At 36.2% G+C, this 16822-nt stretch overlaps 2 protein-coding genes and 1 pseudogene across 4 annotated transcripts; all 3 read right to left on the bottom strand.

Annotated features, from left to right (window-relative positions):
- Positions 1 to 101: 101 nt before the first annotated feature.
- On the bottom strand, positions 102 to 4622 carry LOC132171931 (cysteine-rich receptor-like protein kinase 10). Of its 3 annotated transcripts, XM_059583347.1 has the most exons (8): positions 4429 to 4622; positions 3428 to 4267; positions 2498 to 2635; positions 2284 to 2405; positions 1845 to 2055; positions 1339 to 1576; positions 1098 to 1251; positions 102 to 972 (listed from the first exon to the last, which is right to left on the bottom strand). In XM_059583347.1, exons 2-8 carry the CDS (start codon positions 4230 to 4232, stop codon positions 640 to 642), a joined length of 2001 nt encoding a protein of 666 aa, XP_059439330.1. In that variant the 5' UTR covers positions 4233 to 4267; positions 4429 to 4622; the 3' UTR covers positions 102 to 639. The 3 variants fall into 3 exon arrangements, with proteins under 3 accessions (XP_059439330.1, XP_059439331.1, XP_059439332.1); XM_059583348.1 differs by having other exon boundaries at positions 2501 to 2635; positions 3428 to 4622; XM_059583349.1 differs by having other exon boundaries at positions 2504 to 2635; positions 3428 to 4621.
- Positions 4623 to 5894: 1272 nt separating this feature from the next.
- On the bottom strand, positions 5895 to 9386 carry LOC132171932 (cysteine-rich receptor-like protein kinase 10). The gene is made up of 7 exons (XM_059583350.1): positions 8576 to 9386; positions 8078 to 8212; positions 7681 to 7799; positions 7312 to 7522; positions 6807 to 7044; positions 6557 to 6710; positions 5895 to 6436 (listed from the first exon to the last, which is right to left on the bottom strand). Exons 1-7 carry the CDS (start codon positions 9378 to 9380, stop codon positions 6104 to 6106), a joined length of 1995 nt encoding a protein of 664 aa, XP_059439333.1. The 5' UTR covers positions 9381 to 9386; the 3' UTR covers positions 5895 to 6103.
- Positions 9387 to 12017: 2631 nt separating this feature from the next.
- On the bottom strand, positions 12018 to 15536 carry LOC132171930 (cysteine-rich receptor-like protein kinase 15; annotated as a pseudogene).
- Positions 15537 to 16822: the final 1286 nt, after the last annotated feature.

The following is a 16822-nucleotide window of genomic DNA, read 5'->3' as shown; positions in this document are numbered from 1 at the left end:
GTTCAAAAGAAAAGTATTATTTTAACAAAAGCATGCCAAGAGAAATATAAAAAAAATAAAAATAAGAATACTGAGTGAAATAAAGATAGAAAAAAAAAAAAAAAAAAAATCAAATAGATGGAATATAGTTGGGATTTTGAGGTAATAGTCTGCCACCCAACAAAAAGAAAGAAAGGTAAGTCCAGAGAAAATTTTCCAACATTCAACAACTAACAATAAGAGAAATATAAAGAATCTTGAGGTGATAACATGGAGATAGTCTAATAAGAGCCAATAAGTTGAGACTTCGTGATGAGATAAATTTGGATAGGTTCTTAAAGTGAAATTGGACCTCCTTCAAATATATATTTGAAAATAAACTTTCCATTAGTTTTATTCATAAACTTGATTTAAATAGACTTGCAACTGACTCTTGTCGCAAAACAACCAACTTCTCCTACAAATCAACTGAAAGACTCCAAATCTCTTACTGACTCAAAGACCACAAAATGTAAAACAACTTGCAATTAACGACACCTTCTTATAACTCAAATACTTGAGAGATAGAATTATGAATAAGCATCAAGTTCTGAGCATAGAGGGAGATGCACCCTGTTTTCTTTGCCTTCATTTTGGCATCAGGCATCAGCCATTGTAATGCTACCGAGGGTATACATCAGTAATAGATGCTTCATCGACAGACATGGGCAGTGATTTGCTTTTAGATTGATTTGACTCTCTCTCATTTGATTCCATGTTTTGCTCTCCTACGCTGCTAAAGAAATATGCTGGTTCTTGAGGTGATGGCAAAGGAACCGAATAACTTTGTAGCATGAGAATTATGGATTCTATTGTTGGCCTATCAACTGGATCATTCTGTACAGCTAGTAAGCCAATATGGAGACATTTAATGACTTCATCTCTTGAGTAAGAGTCTCCCAATGTTGGATCCAACAAATCCAATGGTGATCCATCCCTCCAAAGTTTCCAAGCCTGCATCAATTGGTTAAGTAATGTTACAAAAATATCACTTGTCTTCCCCTCCCCCTACACGAATGTGATGAAGTTTGTAATAGCATATCAAAACAAAATTAGAACATTTGGCTCATACTACTCACATGGCTCAAAAGGTGTCTAGCAGTACCATCTGATTGATTGAAAGAACTAATCCTCCTTCCGCTTATAATTTCAAGAATTAAGACACCAAAACTATATACATCTGATTTTACAGAGAAATTTCCATGCATTGCATACTCTGGAGCCATGTAACCACTGCAAACCAACATCATTAATACAGAAATGTCAGCCACAAGACATGCATGCTCACTTATGTTACATAAACCACATAACATTACTTACAGTGTGCCGGCAATCCTACGAGTGTTCCCTCGAGTTTGATCAATTCCAAAAATCTTTGCCATGCCAAAGTCTGAAACTTTTGGATTCATATCTCCATCTAACAAAACATTACTAGCTTTAAGATCACGATGTATAATTTTAAGCCGAGAATCTTCATGAAGATAAATAATGCCTCGAGCAACCCCTTTAATAATTTTGTAGCGTGTTGGCCAGTCCAATTGTCTTTGTCTTTCAACATCTATATATTCACCAAAATTCAATATTCATGTTAGAATAATGAACTAAAGTCAATTATATATCAAATTAGTTCAATTAATCAAGAATATAAAATTAATACTTTTACAAAAAATAAAATTTATTCTATTCTACCGTTGTAAGGTCTACAACGCTCAATGAATTTTTTAATCGTTAATCAAATTGTTAACTAGGCATTTCTTGAATGCAAACTCAAATATAATTTCATATGAAATACAAAAATATAAGACATATGCCTATAAGAGACAAACCATATAGAAAGTAGTCGAGACTTTTGTTCTCCACAAATTCATATACTAGTATCTTTTCTTCTCTTTCCAAGCAAAATCCCAATAGCCTTACAAGGTTTCTGTGTTGAAGCTTGGCAACCACTACAACTTCATTTTTAAATTCTCCTACTCCTTGTCCAGACTTTTTTGATAATCTCTTTACGGCTATTTCTTGTCCATTAGAAAGTATACCCTGAAAATGTACATTAATTAAGAAGTTAGAACAGTTTACTACTTACAATTCTTAATTTCCTATAATCCCAACAACTACATCTTAAGCATTGTCAGATTTGGCATTAGTAGATATGCTATACTACTTTTAAAAAAAATAATAATAAAGAAAGAAAAAAAACCCCTTAAAAAAGTAAACAAAAATGAAACTAAATAGCCAAAAAAAAAAAAAAAAAAACTAATAACTTACCTTGTAAACCGCACCAAATCCGCCAACACCTAGCTTGTTATCATGTGAAAAGTTGTTAGTGGCAACTTTAATTGTTGCAAGACCAAATTGCAAGGACTCTATGGTAGTAATATCATTAGAAGCTACACAACAAAACAGTAAATGTAAGTAACACCAAGTGTAACATTAGCAAATATATTTAGGAATTCATAAAATGATATGATTTATTATTTACCACCACCTTCCTGTATGGCATTGTACTTCTTTCTTGCTCTTCTTCTAAGGAAGCAGTAGCCCATGACGAATAATATCACGCTAACAGAAATCGAAGCAACAATGGCAATAATTGCCGGCAATGAGTTTTGACCTTTTCCTGCATAAACAATATTATTCAGTAGAATTGTTTATAATTAAAGGTGTTTTCTAAATAATAAAAACAATTTGGTCACTAGTTGACAATATTTATTAATTAGTGATGACAAAATCTTAAACCTATTGACCAGAATAGTAACCTATTATCTTAAGTTAAGCTCAATTAAAGTAGCCATAAAAAGACCAACCACACATCTTAGAGTCCAGCAATGTTTTCTTCTTTGTTTGGTCAAATATACTGAATATGTCTTCGAAGTTTGGAGTGATACCAAGTAACTTTATCAAATTAAATGCTCACGTATTTTTGTACAATTATGTCAGCTTCGGCCGACTTTCACGAACTTTTTTCCCTTATACTTTGTGTCGGTGCTTGTTTCACTCTTATCCTCGTCATTATTAAGAAATTTTCTCCTTCCAACGAAGATAAATCGTTGGCTTTGTTTGGCAAACCTTTTCTTTTCTAAAACAACTAAAATCAAAATATTTTTATTTTTTTTCACTTTTTATATCACATAATTCACTTTTTATTATTATTTAAATAAAAAAATTACTACAAAATAAAATATTTTCACTTTTTCATACAATTTTATCACTTTTTTTAACCAAACATTCTTTTTTTTTTTACATCAACTACAATGTCTAAGAAAAAGACTTTGCCAAACAAAGCTTGGTATCTACTATCTGGTGTCTTGTATGGCAAAAATAGATATATTTGTTCTTTTTTTGTTTCAGTTTAATTCTTCTTCCCCGAAAAAATAAAAATAAAAATAAAAGTAAAAATAATAATAATTACCAGAACTAAGAGGTGGAGGAACTGGTGCTGGATTTGACCGTGGAGCTGATGTGTTTACCTTCAAGTAAAATGGGTACATACCATACCGAAGATAGCAACTAGGAAACAAAACTCCGCCCATTTTCTTTCCAGCGCAGCAGCTCGGCAGATTCTTTATTGCTATCTGAAGACACCTATTGCAATCGGAACCTGATAAGTCCGGTGTGCACTGAACCAGAGTGTAGATTGTTTGTGATGCTGTGAAATTCGCTTCTTTAGTCGCAAACTTCTTATCTCCGGATGAAACATTTGAAACGCTACTTGCCAAATCATTCATTGTTGCCATCACTAGCTCGTCAAATCGGTTAGACTCCGAAACTGTCTGTGTGCTTGAAATAGAAGAGGTTGGTTCGAGGACCATAGTGGAGAAGATATACAAGTTAGAGTAGCGTAACAGGCACTGCGCATACCAAGCCACGGCCACTTTCTCGTCGGTGCAGCGTTCGACTATCTCTTTGGTTGCCGCGGCAACACACTCTTGGCAGTCTGCGGCAGGGAGGTCGCCGCGGCACATGAAGAGGCCGTAAACCGTGTCAACGGAGTTTCCGGTGGAGGCGTTGTAGAATTCCAGGTTGCTGGTGGCTTTGGAGGAGAGAGAAGCGAGGAGGCGAAGGAGGTTGGATTGGTAGTTGCTGTTGGCGGTTAAAGTGGTTGTGTTTGTGCAGATATGGTTGAAGATAATTGGAGCAGCTTCAGTTGGGGTTTGGCTAAGGAAGCTGATAAGCATGGAGAGAAACAAAAGGGTCATTCTGAGGTTGAAGCCCATAATCGATTATGACCAACCTCTTCCTGTTGGCGGTTCTGGGAATAAGAAGATATGATGGAATCAATTTTCCGATAGTATATTTTACAATACTCAGATACGATGAGCATGGTGGGGGAACAAAGTAAAGAAGCAAAGTCAAGCCACCGATCGATCTGAAAATTTGTAACTCAGAACTCAGTCAAAGTTTGGAAAATACCTCAACAGTAGAGCTGTGGAAGAAGGAAATTTCAGAAATTTTTGGAGCCTTGTTGTAGCCTTGCCCGGATCTCATTGGTCCACGCGGATGGGCTCGACCAGGCAGCCCCGGTCGAGCTGAATTGTATACATTCAAATTGAGAAATATGTCATTTGTGCGAGAAAAATGATAAGAGTTCATATTTGGTCACACAAGAACAAATTAGAGTACAATGCGCGGTGACTTGAGTCAGTCAAGTCTTACCGTGGGGCCAGCATTGAGAATCAATGATTTTGATTTCTGAAGTTGCAGCTGCCTTTCATTCTTGTTCCAACTTGGTTTTGGAATCCTGCACTAAGAGACAAAGGCTTTGAGCACGGTACAAGAGAAAGATCAAAGAAGTATATATGAAACAGTCAAGTCTTACCGTGGGGCCAGCATTGATAATCATTTGATTTTGATTTCTGAAGTTGCAGCTGCCTTTCATTCTTGTTCCAACTTGGTTTTGGAATCCTGCACTAAGAGACAAAGACTTTGAGCACGGTACAAGAGAAAGATCAAAGAAGTATGAAATTGCGTCTTTGCCTTTGCCTATAACCAAAGGATCACAATTTATAGTATTTTGGACAAATATCTAACTGTCCAAGATCATTTGATCGCATATGAGACCCTTTCAAAGGCACTAGAAATTTTCTCTAAAAATATTGCTTCAAATCTTATAGCGCTTTCTTGCAAGTGTCACACGATCAGCGTTGCTACCACTAGTTTTTTTTTTCCTCACTTAGTTTATTGTTAAGTGAAGATGATTCTTTAAAAATAAGTTGATATCTTTGTATTTAGTTAATGTGGGACAAACTTTTTTTCTTATGCTTTAAAATTTTGGTTTTCTGGATTAACTTGAAAGAGAAATCTTTTAATTAAATGCACATATAACTTTTAGATATAAATAGATTTTATAATTAGTTAAGATACCCAAAATAAATGATTCATTTATTTATATTAAATAAATCTAACATAATTTTCTGTTGATCGTCAATGCCTATGAATGTAAGCATGTTAAGTCGAACTACCTTATTTTATAATATTTGTTTGGGATCCTCAAATTTATTTTGTCACAACAAATTAGTATCAAAGCTTTGGTCTTTATTTTGTATAGGATGACTAGTTAGTAAGAATTATGGTAATAGTTTTGCCCCCCAACAAAAAGAAAGAAAGCTAAGTCCAAAGAAAAATTTAGAGAAATATAAAGAATCTTGGAGGTGATAACATGGAGATAGTCTTATAAGAGCCAATAATTTCAGACTATATATTAAGAAACTTAGGTAGGCTTTAAACAATTCGTCGTTCCGCTTCGAGGCTATTACGAACTCAAATAATAAATCGGTAACGAGATAAATTTGGATAGGTTCTTAGAAAGAACCAAGACCTCCTTCAAATATATATTTGAAATTCCATCAGTTTTATTCATAAACTTGATTTAAATAGACTTACAATTGACTCCTAATGAAAAACAACTGAAAGACTCCTTAATAGTCAAAGACCCCAAATATAAAACAACCTGCAATTAAAGAAACCTTCTTATAACTCAAATACTTGAGAGACAGAATTACGAATGGGCGTCAAGTTCGAAGCACAGGGGAGATGCACCCAATTTTCTTTGTATTCATTTTGGCATCAAGCATCAACCACCGTAATGCTACCGCGGGTATACATCAGTAATAGATGCTTCATCGACAGAAATGGGCAGTGATTTGCTTGTAGATTGATATGACTCTCTCTCATTTGATCGCATGTTTTGCTCTCCTACACTGCTAAAGAAATATGCTGGTTCTTTAGGTGACGGCAGAGGAATTGCGTAACTGTTTAGCATGAGAATTATTGATTCTATGGTTGGCCTATCAACTGGATCATTCTGCACAGATAGTAAGCCAATATGGAGACATTTAATGATTTCATCTCTCAAATAAGAGTCTACCATTGTTGGATCCAACAAATCCAAGGGCATTCCATCCCTCCAAAGCTTCCAAGCCTGCATCAATTGGTTAAGTAATGTTACAAATATATCACTTGTCTTCCCTCTGCACAAATGTGATGAAGTTTGTAACAGCATAGGAAAACAAAATTAGAACATTTGGCTCATACTACTTACATGGCTCAAAAGGTGTCCAGCGGTACCATCTGATTGATTGAAAGAACTGATCTTCTTTCCACTTATAATTTCAAGAATTAGGACACCAAAACTATATACGTCTGACTTTACAGAGAATTGTCCATGTATAGCATACTCTGGAGCCATATAACCACTGCAAACCAACATCATTTATATAGAAACGTCAGCCACAAGACATGCATGCTTACTTATGTTACATTAACAATATAATGCATGTAACATTACTTACAATGTGCCAGCAATCTTACTAGTGTTTCCTCGAGTTTGATCAATTCCGAAAGTCTTTGCCATACCAAAGTCTGAAACTTTTGGATTCATATCCCCATCTAACAAAATGTTACTAGCTTTAAGATCACGATGTATAATTCTAAGCCGAGAATCTTCATGAAGATAAATAATTGCTCGAGCAATCCCTTTAATAATTTTGTAACGTGTTGGCCAATCCAGTTGTCTTTGTTTTTCAACGTCTAAATATTCACCAAAATTCAATATTCATGTTAGAATAATGTACTAAAGTCAAGTATATATCAAATTAGTTCAATTAATCAAGAACATAAAATTAATATTTTTACTGAAAAGTAAAATTTATTCTATTCTACTCGATCTTGTAAGGTCTACAACACTCAATGAATTTTTTAACAGTTAATCGGATTGTTAACTGAGCATTTATTGAACGAAAACTATGACATATGACATATATAAGACATATATGCGTATAGCTATAAGAGACAAACCATATAGAAAGTAGTCGAGACTTTTGTTCTCGACAAACTCGTAGACAAGTATCTTTTCTTCTCTTTCCAAGCAAAATCCCAATAGCCTTACAAGATTTTTGTGTTGAAGTTTGGCAACCACTACAACCTCATTTTTGAATTCTCCTCCTCCTTGTCCAGAACTTTTTAATAACCTCTTTACAGCTATTTTTTGTCCATTAGAAAGTATCCCCTGAAAATGAAATTTAAAAAGTTATAACAGTTTACTGCTTATAATATCCTATAATCCCAGCAACTAAAGCTTAAGAATTGTTAAATTTTGCATTACTAGATACACTATACCATTTCAGAAAAAATAAATAAATTAATAAATAAAAACTAATAATTTACCTTGTAAACCGCACCAAATCCGCCTTCACCAAGCTTGTTATCATCTGAGAAGTTGTTGGTGGCAGCTTCAATTGTAGCAAGACCAAATTGCAGGGACTCTAAAGTAGTAATATCATTAGCTGCACAACAAAACATTAAATGAAATTTAAGTTACTAAAAGTGTAACATAAAAAAATATAAGAATCCATAAAATGGCATCGGGATAAGTTACAATTAACTGTTCATACGAGCAGCTAATTTGAGAGATTAAGTAGGCCTTGCACCTGTTAACTAGGCAGATTGAACAACAAACTACTAAGCGTGTGCAGGACTTACATGTCCTCTCACTCTAGCTGTACATTAATTGCATCTTATCCAAATCCTATAAAAATTAATGATATCTTTTATTATTTACCACCTCCTTCCTGAATGTCATTGTAATTCTTTCTTGCTCTCCTTCTAAGGAAGCAGTAGCCCATGACGAATAACATCGCACAAACAGAAATCGAAGCAACAATGGCGATAATTGCCGGCAATGAGATTTGATCTTTTCCTGCATAAACAATATTATTCATGTTTCGTTTTAGTAGAATTGTTTATAATTAGAAGTGTTTTTCTAAATGCTTCGAAAAAAGAAAAAAAACGAAGAGGCGTTTTCTAAATAATAATAACAATTTATTGACTAGTTGGCAATATTTATTACGTAGTGGTGACAAAATCTTAAACCTATTGATGTTCTGTTTGTGTCATTGAGCCTAACCCACTTTTGATCATTAAAAAAGAGGAAGAAAAGGAGACTCTTAAACAGCAGTCACCAATTTCTCAATTTTGTTTTTTTGTCGTGAAATATATGGAAAAGAGTGATTCTGTCTTCTTCCCCAAAGGAAAGAAACAAAAAGAAAAAGAAAAATTTTACCAGAACTAGGAGGTGGAGGAACAGGAGCTGGATTTGGCGTTGGTGCCGATGTGTTTCCCGTCAAGTAAAGCTGGTTCACATTATAGGCAAGATAGCAACTCGGAAGCGTAACTATGCCCGATTCCTTTCCACCGCAACAACCCGACAGATTCTTTATCGCTATCTGAAGACACCTATTGCAATCGTAACCCGACAGGTCCGGCGTGCACTGCACAATGGTGTTCAGCGTTTGTGACACTGTGAATTGCGCTTCTTTTGTACTAAACTTCTTAGCTCCAGACCCAACTTTTGTAACAAGGCTTGCAAAATCATTCATCATTTCCATCACTAGGTCGTCAAACCGGTTAGGCTCCGAAACGTTTTGTTGGGTCGAAATAGAAAAGCTAGGTTCGGAGACCATGGTGGAGAAGATATACCGGTTTGAGTAGCGTAACATGCAGTCGGCGTACCAAACCACGGCCGCTTTCTCCGTGGGGCAGCTGTCGAGTAACTGTTTGGTTGCCACAGCAACACAGTCTCGGCAGTCTGCGGCAGGGACGTTGCCGCGGCACAGGAAGAGGCCGTAAACGGTGTCGACGGAGTTTCCAACGGAGGCGTTGTAGAATTCTAGGTTGTTGGTGGCGTTGGAGGAGAGGTAAGAGAGGAGGTGGAGGAGGTTGGATCGGTAGGCGCTGTTGGGTGTTAAAGCGGTTGTGTTTATGCAGGCATGGTCGATGTAAATTGGAGTAGCTTCAGTTGGGGTTTGGCAAAGGAAGCTGATGAGCGTGGAGAAGAACAAAAGGGTAATGCAGAGGTTGAAGCCCATGATCGATCGTCGCCAAACTCTTGCTCTCTTCGGCTGTGGGACTGAGAAGATATGTATGATGGTGGAAAATTAAGGCCGATTGACTTGAAGCAAAGTCAAGCCACCCATGTGAAAATTCGTAACTCAGAGTGCAGTCAAACAATGGAACATGTGGAAGTACATTTTTCAACAACAACAAAAAAAAAAAAAAAACAAAAAAAAGAAAGAAAGCGTCAAGCACACTTCAAATGTGTGACCCCAAAGTATGATCCATTCGTATGGACTGGGGGGAGTGGCCTCATTGGAGCCTTGTGTTATGTCATGGGACAAGTTTTCCAATTTGAACGAGTCCATTAATTGTAATTGGAATTCGATCCAAAATTCCAAGCCAAACTCCAGTACGAATATATTCAATAGGTGAAAAGAAGTGAGAACAATGAAGTACAATGAACAATGAGGCAAATCAGAAGTACAATGTGCGGTGACTTGAATCAATAAAGTCTTACCGTGTGGTGCTCGGCAGTCTTGATTGTTTTTCCAAACTTGGTTTTTTTGTTGTTAGCGTCCGACTTGGGTTTGGAGCCTTGCACAAACGGACAAAGTTATACTTCATCAAGGATTTCTTTCTTAGAAGCAGTTTTTTTTCTTTCGTCAAGGATTTCCTATCAATCTTTATATTTTTTCACAAAATCTCAAGACAGTTTCTAATGAAAGGCAAAAAAAAAGAGAAAAGAAAAGAAATAAGACAAAAATATTTTGGGTAAAAATAAATAAATAAATAAAAAATGGGGTGGTCCAGCCATCCCATTTTGGCCAAGGGGTGGCTGGAACCACCCCATCTTTCCCCTCATTTTTTTTTTTTTTTTTAATATTTTGCTTTAAAAAAAAAAAAAAAAAAATTAAAATGAAAAAGTCAAATTTTTCTGCCACGTATCAATTGACACTGTAGTTAAAATAGTGTCGTTCTAGCTACCGTGCCGGACCCTTCTCTGGGCAAACATAGCTGTAATGTCTCAGACAAAGTTGGGAAAATACCTTGACAGTGGAACTGTGGAATTACGAAAAATTCCTGAAGATTTTGGAAAAGACGCCTACTTCTACACTTTTCAGTCCAAATATATATATATATATATATATATAATACGTCACACCTCAAATGTGTGCCCACTGCCCCGAAAGTGTCGGCCCACGCAGATGGGCTTCACCAGGCCGCCCCAATTTTCCAGATTTGCTATCTCGGAAGAGCTTGATGGCTTAGGCAGAGTGCCATGAATGTGTGATAATTTTCGCCAATAAAGATCCATGACTATCTCCATGGTGGAGATAGAGATAGAGAGGATGAGATAAATCATCAGTTGACATTGCAGAGGAATTAGAAGAAGAAGAAGATGCCATGATTTGTGGATTCCATGATCATGAAAAAAAAATGCTCTGATAGCTGCAATTGCAGACATGAAAACAGAGAATAAGAAAATTAAGGAAGAAGGAGAATATATAGAGAGAGTAGAAAGAGAATGTGAGGAATCTGAATGAATATATTATTATGATACAATATTTGTATTTGTTCAAAGAAAAAAGAATCAAATATCAACTAGTTGAGAAATTTGGAAAACTGAATTACCTAAAATTAACCAACTCATCTTATCCACTTAACTAACCAACTTAACTATAACTAAACCAGCCCATTCCCTGCACCCATTTGGATTAGGACCAGGGGGGGAACTAGGATTTATGGAGTGGGGGGACGAATTTTTTTTTCCAGATACATTAGGAAGACAGATTATAAATACAAAAGTGCATTGATGCATATAATCTCTATGTATGTGTGTTTGTGCGTATTTATATAAAATAAAAGCATATAAGTCTTAAATTTAATCTTATAATATATAATATAAACAAAATAGCAAAATAAACTAAACATGATTTATTGGGTCCAAGAAAAATGTAGCTTTGAATAAGTAGGGAAACTAAATAAATGGGGGTATTTGAAGTTCTTTTTTAAAAAAATGTTGGAAGAGAGGGCAAAACTTAAAAAAATTAATTAATTAAAGGACACAAATATAATTTTGGGGGGACAAAAGTATAATTTTGAGGGAATAAATTTATAAATATACATACTTTAAGACACTTTTTAAAAATTTTGGGGGACATTCGTCCCCCCAACCATTGCCTTGGGTCCGCCCTTGATTAGGACACATATCCCTTGTAACATGTTAGGAGACATATGTCACAATTTCAATGAGAAGTTGGAACTCAACTCAAGCCAATCTCTTAAATGCTAAACTCTTTGTTAGCTTTGAGAAGTACATATTTCTCCTCGTGAATCTTATGAGCGGTTACAACTATTTACCTCTTATCTAACTATACATCTTCTAATGTATCCTCTTTAATGTATTGTGAAATTATTATCTTCAACTATACAACTACAACGTACGAATTGTTTCTTCATTGTCTTTATTGAGAAGCTTGTAATTACTTCAGTGAGTAGGATCTTTATGATTAGATACTGTCTCAACATGCCCCCTAAAATTCAATGGTAAGGGACAAACGTTGAGTTTAAAGCGAAGAATGATGAATCGAGTTGAAACACATAACGCAACTTGGAAATCAACTTTTATTATTATTATTATTATTTACAAGTATTGATCTAAGGGCTAATTTTCACTGCCACATCATCAAGTTAGTAGGCAGTCGTGCAACAATCTTTTGTATAGCCTCACTCATTCTATAATGAACTGAACATAGCTTATTCAAGCCTAAGAAAAAGGAGCAAGGGAGTGTTGAAGAAAAAGAGGTGCAATTGATGGGATTGTAGGTTGATGAGTATCCAATAAGAGATACTTGAATTGGGCAACACATTGTTCAAGTATACAATCTATCGAGGGTATGTAATTGATGCTTCAGATAATGGCTCTGACTTGCTTGTAGATTGATCTGCCTCCAATTCATTTGTTGGCGCATTTGACTCTGTTCTACTATGAAGGAAAAACCCTGGCCGCTGAGGTGATGGTAGAGTAACAGAGTAACTACTTAGCATGACAACTATTGACGCCATTGTTGGTCTTTCTGCTGGATTTTCCTGAACACAAAGTAACCCAATATGGATGCATCTATCAACTTCATTTCTTGAATAAGAACCTCTCAAACTCGGGTCCAGCAACTCCAAGGATGTTCCATGCCTCCATTGTCTCCAAACCTGCATCAATTGCTCAAATATTCTTATAGCCTCTCACTCATTGGTGATGATGTAGGCATTAGAAAAGAAACAAAAGCTTGCAATGTTTCTTTTATACTCACATGGCTCAAGAGGTTGTCAAAAGTGTTGGAAGTACAAAAGGAATCATTCTTCTTGCCACTTAAAATCTCTAATAGTAAGACACCAAAACTATACACATCGGACTTCACAGAAAATTGTCCGTGTATTACGTATTCTGGAGACATGTAACCACTGCAAAACAATATCATCGGCTCAATAATGTTACTAAAAAGAATATGAAACCTTAAGAATATATGTAATACTTGTAATGATCAAGAACGACTTTTATTTTCTAAATATTGGTAACTAACTTACTATGTCCCAACAATTCTATTGGTGTTTCCTCGAGTTTGATCAACTCCAAAAATTTTGGCCATGCCAAAATCAGAAATTTTTGGATTCATGTTCTCGTCTAATAGAACGTTGCCAGCTTTAAGATCACGATGTATAATTCTAAGCCGAGAATCTTCATGAAGATAAAGAATTCCTCGAGCAATTCCTCCAATAATATTGTATCGTCTTGACCAATCCAAGTGTCTTTGCTTCTCTGGATCTGCACACAAAATTCAATATTCAAATATACGAACCAGAGTAAGATTCATATTTAACTAATGCGTTCATTTCAAATGCACATGCATATATTCTATCCCTTGCAACTTCATAACTCCACAAGACTCGATATGTTAAGCAAAAATGAGCCCTTCTTTAATGAATTTGATCCTTGGAGTTATGATAAGACTTAACAAAAAACACAAACAAACAAGGAAATTGGAGATATGACTAAAAGGGACAGACCAAATAGAAAACAGTCAAGGCTTTTGTTGGGGACAAATTCGTAGACTTAACAAAACACACAAACAAACAAGGAAATTGGAGATATGACTAAAAGGGACAGACCAAATAGAAAACAATCAAGGCTTTTGTTGGGGACAAATTCGTAGACAAGTATCTTTTCCTCTCCTTCTAAGCAAAATCCCAAGAGTCTCACAAGATTTCGGTGCTGCAGCTTTGCTATCATGACAACCTCATTCTTAAATTCTTTAGCACCTTGTCCTGAGCTTCTTGAGAGTCTCTTCACAGCTATTTCTTGACTATTGGGAAGTGTACCCTAAGAATTACTTTCACCCCAGCGGTTAGTACAATTTTCTTTATAAAATTATTGAATTCCCAACATAAGAACTTTTCTGAATCTTGAATTCTTCGGATTTCACATGCAGTAAATGAATTTTTTATGTTGAATTGAATACTCTGTCCTTGCACACACACACAAAAGAAAAAGAAAAAGAAAAGAATAATAACAATCAAAGAATAAGAAGAGTACTAATTCCATACCTTGTAGACCTCACCAAATCCACCTCTACCCACCTTGTTATCATCTGAGAACTGGTTTGTAGCAGCTTTGATTGTACCCAAATCAAATTGCAAGGACTCTATACTTGTAATTTCATTGCCTGCTATGCACACATATATTATTGGAAAATTTGGTGGGTGTGGAAGCACATAACACTAAAACATCAAAAACTATGGATTACAAACTTTTTACCATTTTCATCCACTAGAGTATTGAACTTCTTTCTTACTCTCCTCCTTAGTAAGTAGTAGCTTATAGCAAATAGAACCAGAGAGACAGCAATTAAAGCAACGATGGCTACAATTCTTAGCAATGGGATTAGGCTTTTTCCTGCATAAACAACGATGGCTTTTCCCTTAATAACATATAATCACATGCTTCATAGGAAAGTCACACTGCATGCACCAACCAAGTTGATGTAATTTTCCCTTATTGAAATCATCAAACCAAGTTGATCTAATTTTGCTTTTCCCTTTCCCTTTTCGTAATTGGGGGATAATTCACTCCAATCCTATAATCTTAACTATAATTTCCATATAAATTGACATAACAAGTCATAATTGGTACGATGGTTAAGACTATACGGTTGACAATTAAACCATTAACTAATAAAATTGACATGTCAAATTTTTTACTTAATTATTTAACCAATTATCTTCCAAATTAATCCGTACAAAATTCACTAATAAGGGTATGTAACATTTCTCATAGCAAAGTTTTCACTTTACCTTTTGGTCTCGTGCGTTGACCTGGAGCTGGAGGAGGAAGAAGCACTGGTGTCGGAGCCAGTTCGAGGGTGGATTGTATCTGGTAAAACGGGTACATTTCGTACCTGAGAATACAACTTGGATCCATATATGTGCCACCTAGCTGTCCACCACAACACGCCGCCAGCTTTGCTACGAGCCCCTGAAGACAACTATTGCAGCCAGATAGGGAAAGGTCAGGGATGCACTGGACAAGGCTGTATATCGTTTGCGATTCATTGAAAATGGCTTCTTTCGCTGCAAATTTTTTAGCGCCATAGGAAGCATTTGCGGCCCGAGCCACCAGCTCATTCATTGTGGTTGCCACCAGCTGCCGGAAGCGATCTGGGTCTATTGCATTGTGCCCGTTCCCTAGATAAAATCTATGTTCTTCGTCGGTGGTGGAGAAGGATGAGGGCCCATATGAGTAGCGTAATATGCAATTATCGTACCATATCACGGCCGCGCTTTCTGAGGGGCAGTACTGCTGAACAACCTCTTTGGTTGAGGTTGCCACGCAGTTTCGGCAGTCATCGGCGGTGATGTCACCGCGGCAGAGGAAGAGGCCGTAAATTGAGGTATCGGGGTCTTGGCCGGCGGTGGTGTTGTAGAAGCCACTTTAGAGCGTGGCATTGGAGGAAAGGGAAGAGAGGAGGTGGTTGAGGTTATTCCGGTAGGTGCTGTTGGCGATGGAAGTGGTTTGGTTGAAACACTTATGGGCTAATTGCCGGTCTGCTTCACTGGTGAAGCTAAGCAAGCAGAGCAAGAAAAGGACCAGAGGGACGAAGCAGACATTGAAAGAAGGCATGGCCATTCTCTTATGATCAAATAATTCGGATGGATAGAAATTTGCTAATTTCGAGTGCGAATAATAATTTAATTATAAATTAATATTTAATGTGACATAATTCGGACGGTATGGAATTGCCTGGACCACAAAGAGTCAACCAATTGAACCGTGTTGACAAAGATTTTCCAATATTGCCATTAATGTGAAGAGACCCAAACTCAGTCAATGCTCATTTTTTTCTTTTTCACAAGTGCTTTGGTTGCTAAAGCATATGGAAAAGTAGATGGAATTAATGAGTGCAACTTTTACGCTTGAAAATGGCTTTGGCTTCACATTTGAATACCATTTAATCGAATTTAAGGCAGTTTTGTATACCTAATTTTGCCGTGATCTTGGGATTTTTGAATGGGAATTAGCTGCAATTTGTTGAAGGAATTGTAACATACCCAAGCAACAAATGAGAGAGGGCTTCAACGTAGCCCACTTGTTCGAAAAGACGTGACTGTCTGAGGTGCTCAGTCACCTCCAATGGATGAATTTTTTAAGGATTCTCTTTCAAATATTTTTCCTAAAAACTTGAGTCCAAATTGATGTGTTAGGATCCCATCACCTTAAGCTGTAATTTTATTACAAAAACAATAAATAACATGAGAACGTGATACTATTACTACACTACAAGAAAGATACCAAAAGTCGCCCCTAATACTCAACTATTAGGGGTGACTTTGAAAGTCGCCTCTAATAGTTTCGTATTAGCGTTCACCTCGAAGTGGACGCTAATAATGAGTCGAAAAGTTGACTATTAGCGTCCACTGTAAAGTGGACGCTAATAAGTCGACCCTAATATAAGCGCGGGAATTATCCTAGGGGCAGGAAAAATTTAAGCGGTGAAAAAAAAACTTCTAGGGTCGACTATTGTCGACCCTAATACTTAACCAATAAAGTGGACGCTAAAAGATGAGAAAAAAAAAAAAAAATCACATAAAAGCTCAATAGGGTCGACTTTGATCGTCGGCCCTAATAGTTAGTTATTAGGGTTGACAAAGTCGACTCTAAAGAGTGCGTAGAAGAATTAAAAAAAAAATTTGACAGCCAATAACGTCCACTTTTAGTGGACGCTATTGACATATTATTAGGGTCGACTTTGGGAGTCGATCCTAATAGTTAGGTATTTTGGTCAACAAAGTCGACCCTAAAGAGTGCGTAGAAAAATTTTAAAAAATTTTAAAAATAAATTTGATGACCAATAGCGTCCACTAAGAGTGGACGCTATTGACGTATTATTAGGGTCGACTTTGAGAGTCAACCCTAATAGTTAGG

Source organism: Corylus avellana, chromosome ca2 (genome assembly GCF_901000735.1).
Source record: "Corylus avellana chromosome ca2, CavTom2PMs-1.0".
Lineage (NCBI taxonomy): Eukaryota > Viridiplantae > Streptophyta > Magnoliopsida > Fagales > Betulaceae > Corylus > Corylus avellana.
The sequence above is the reverse complement of the archived record's forward strand: the minus strand, read 5'-3'. Positions and strand labels throughout refer to the sequence as shown.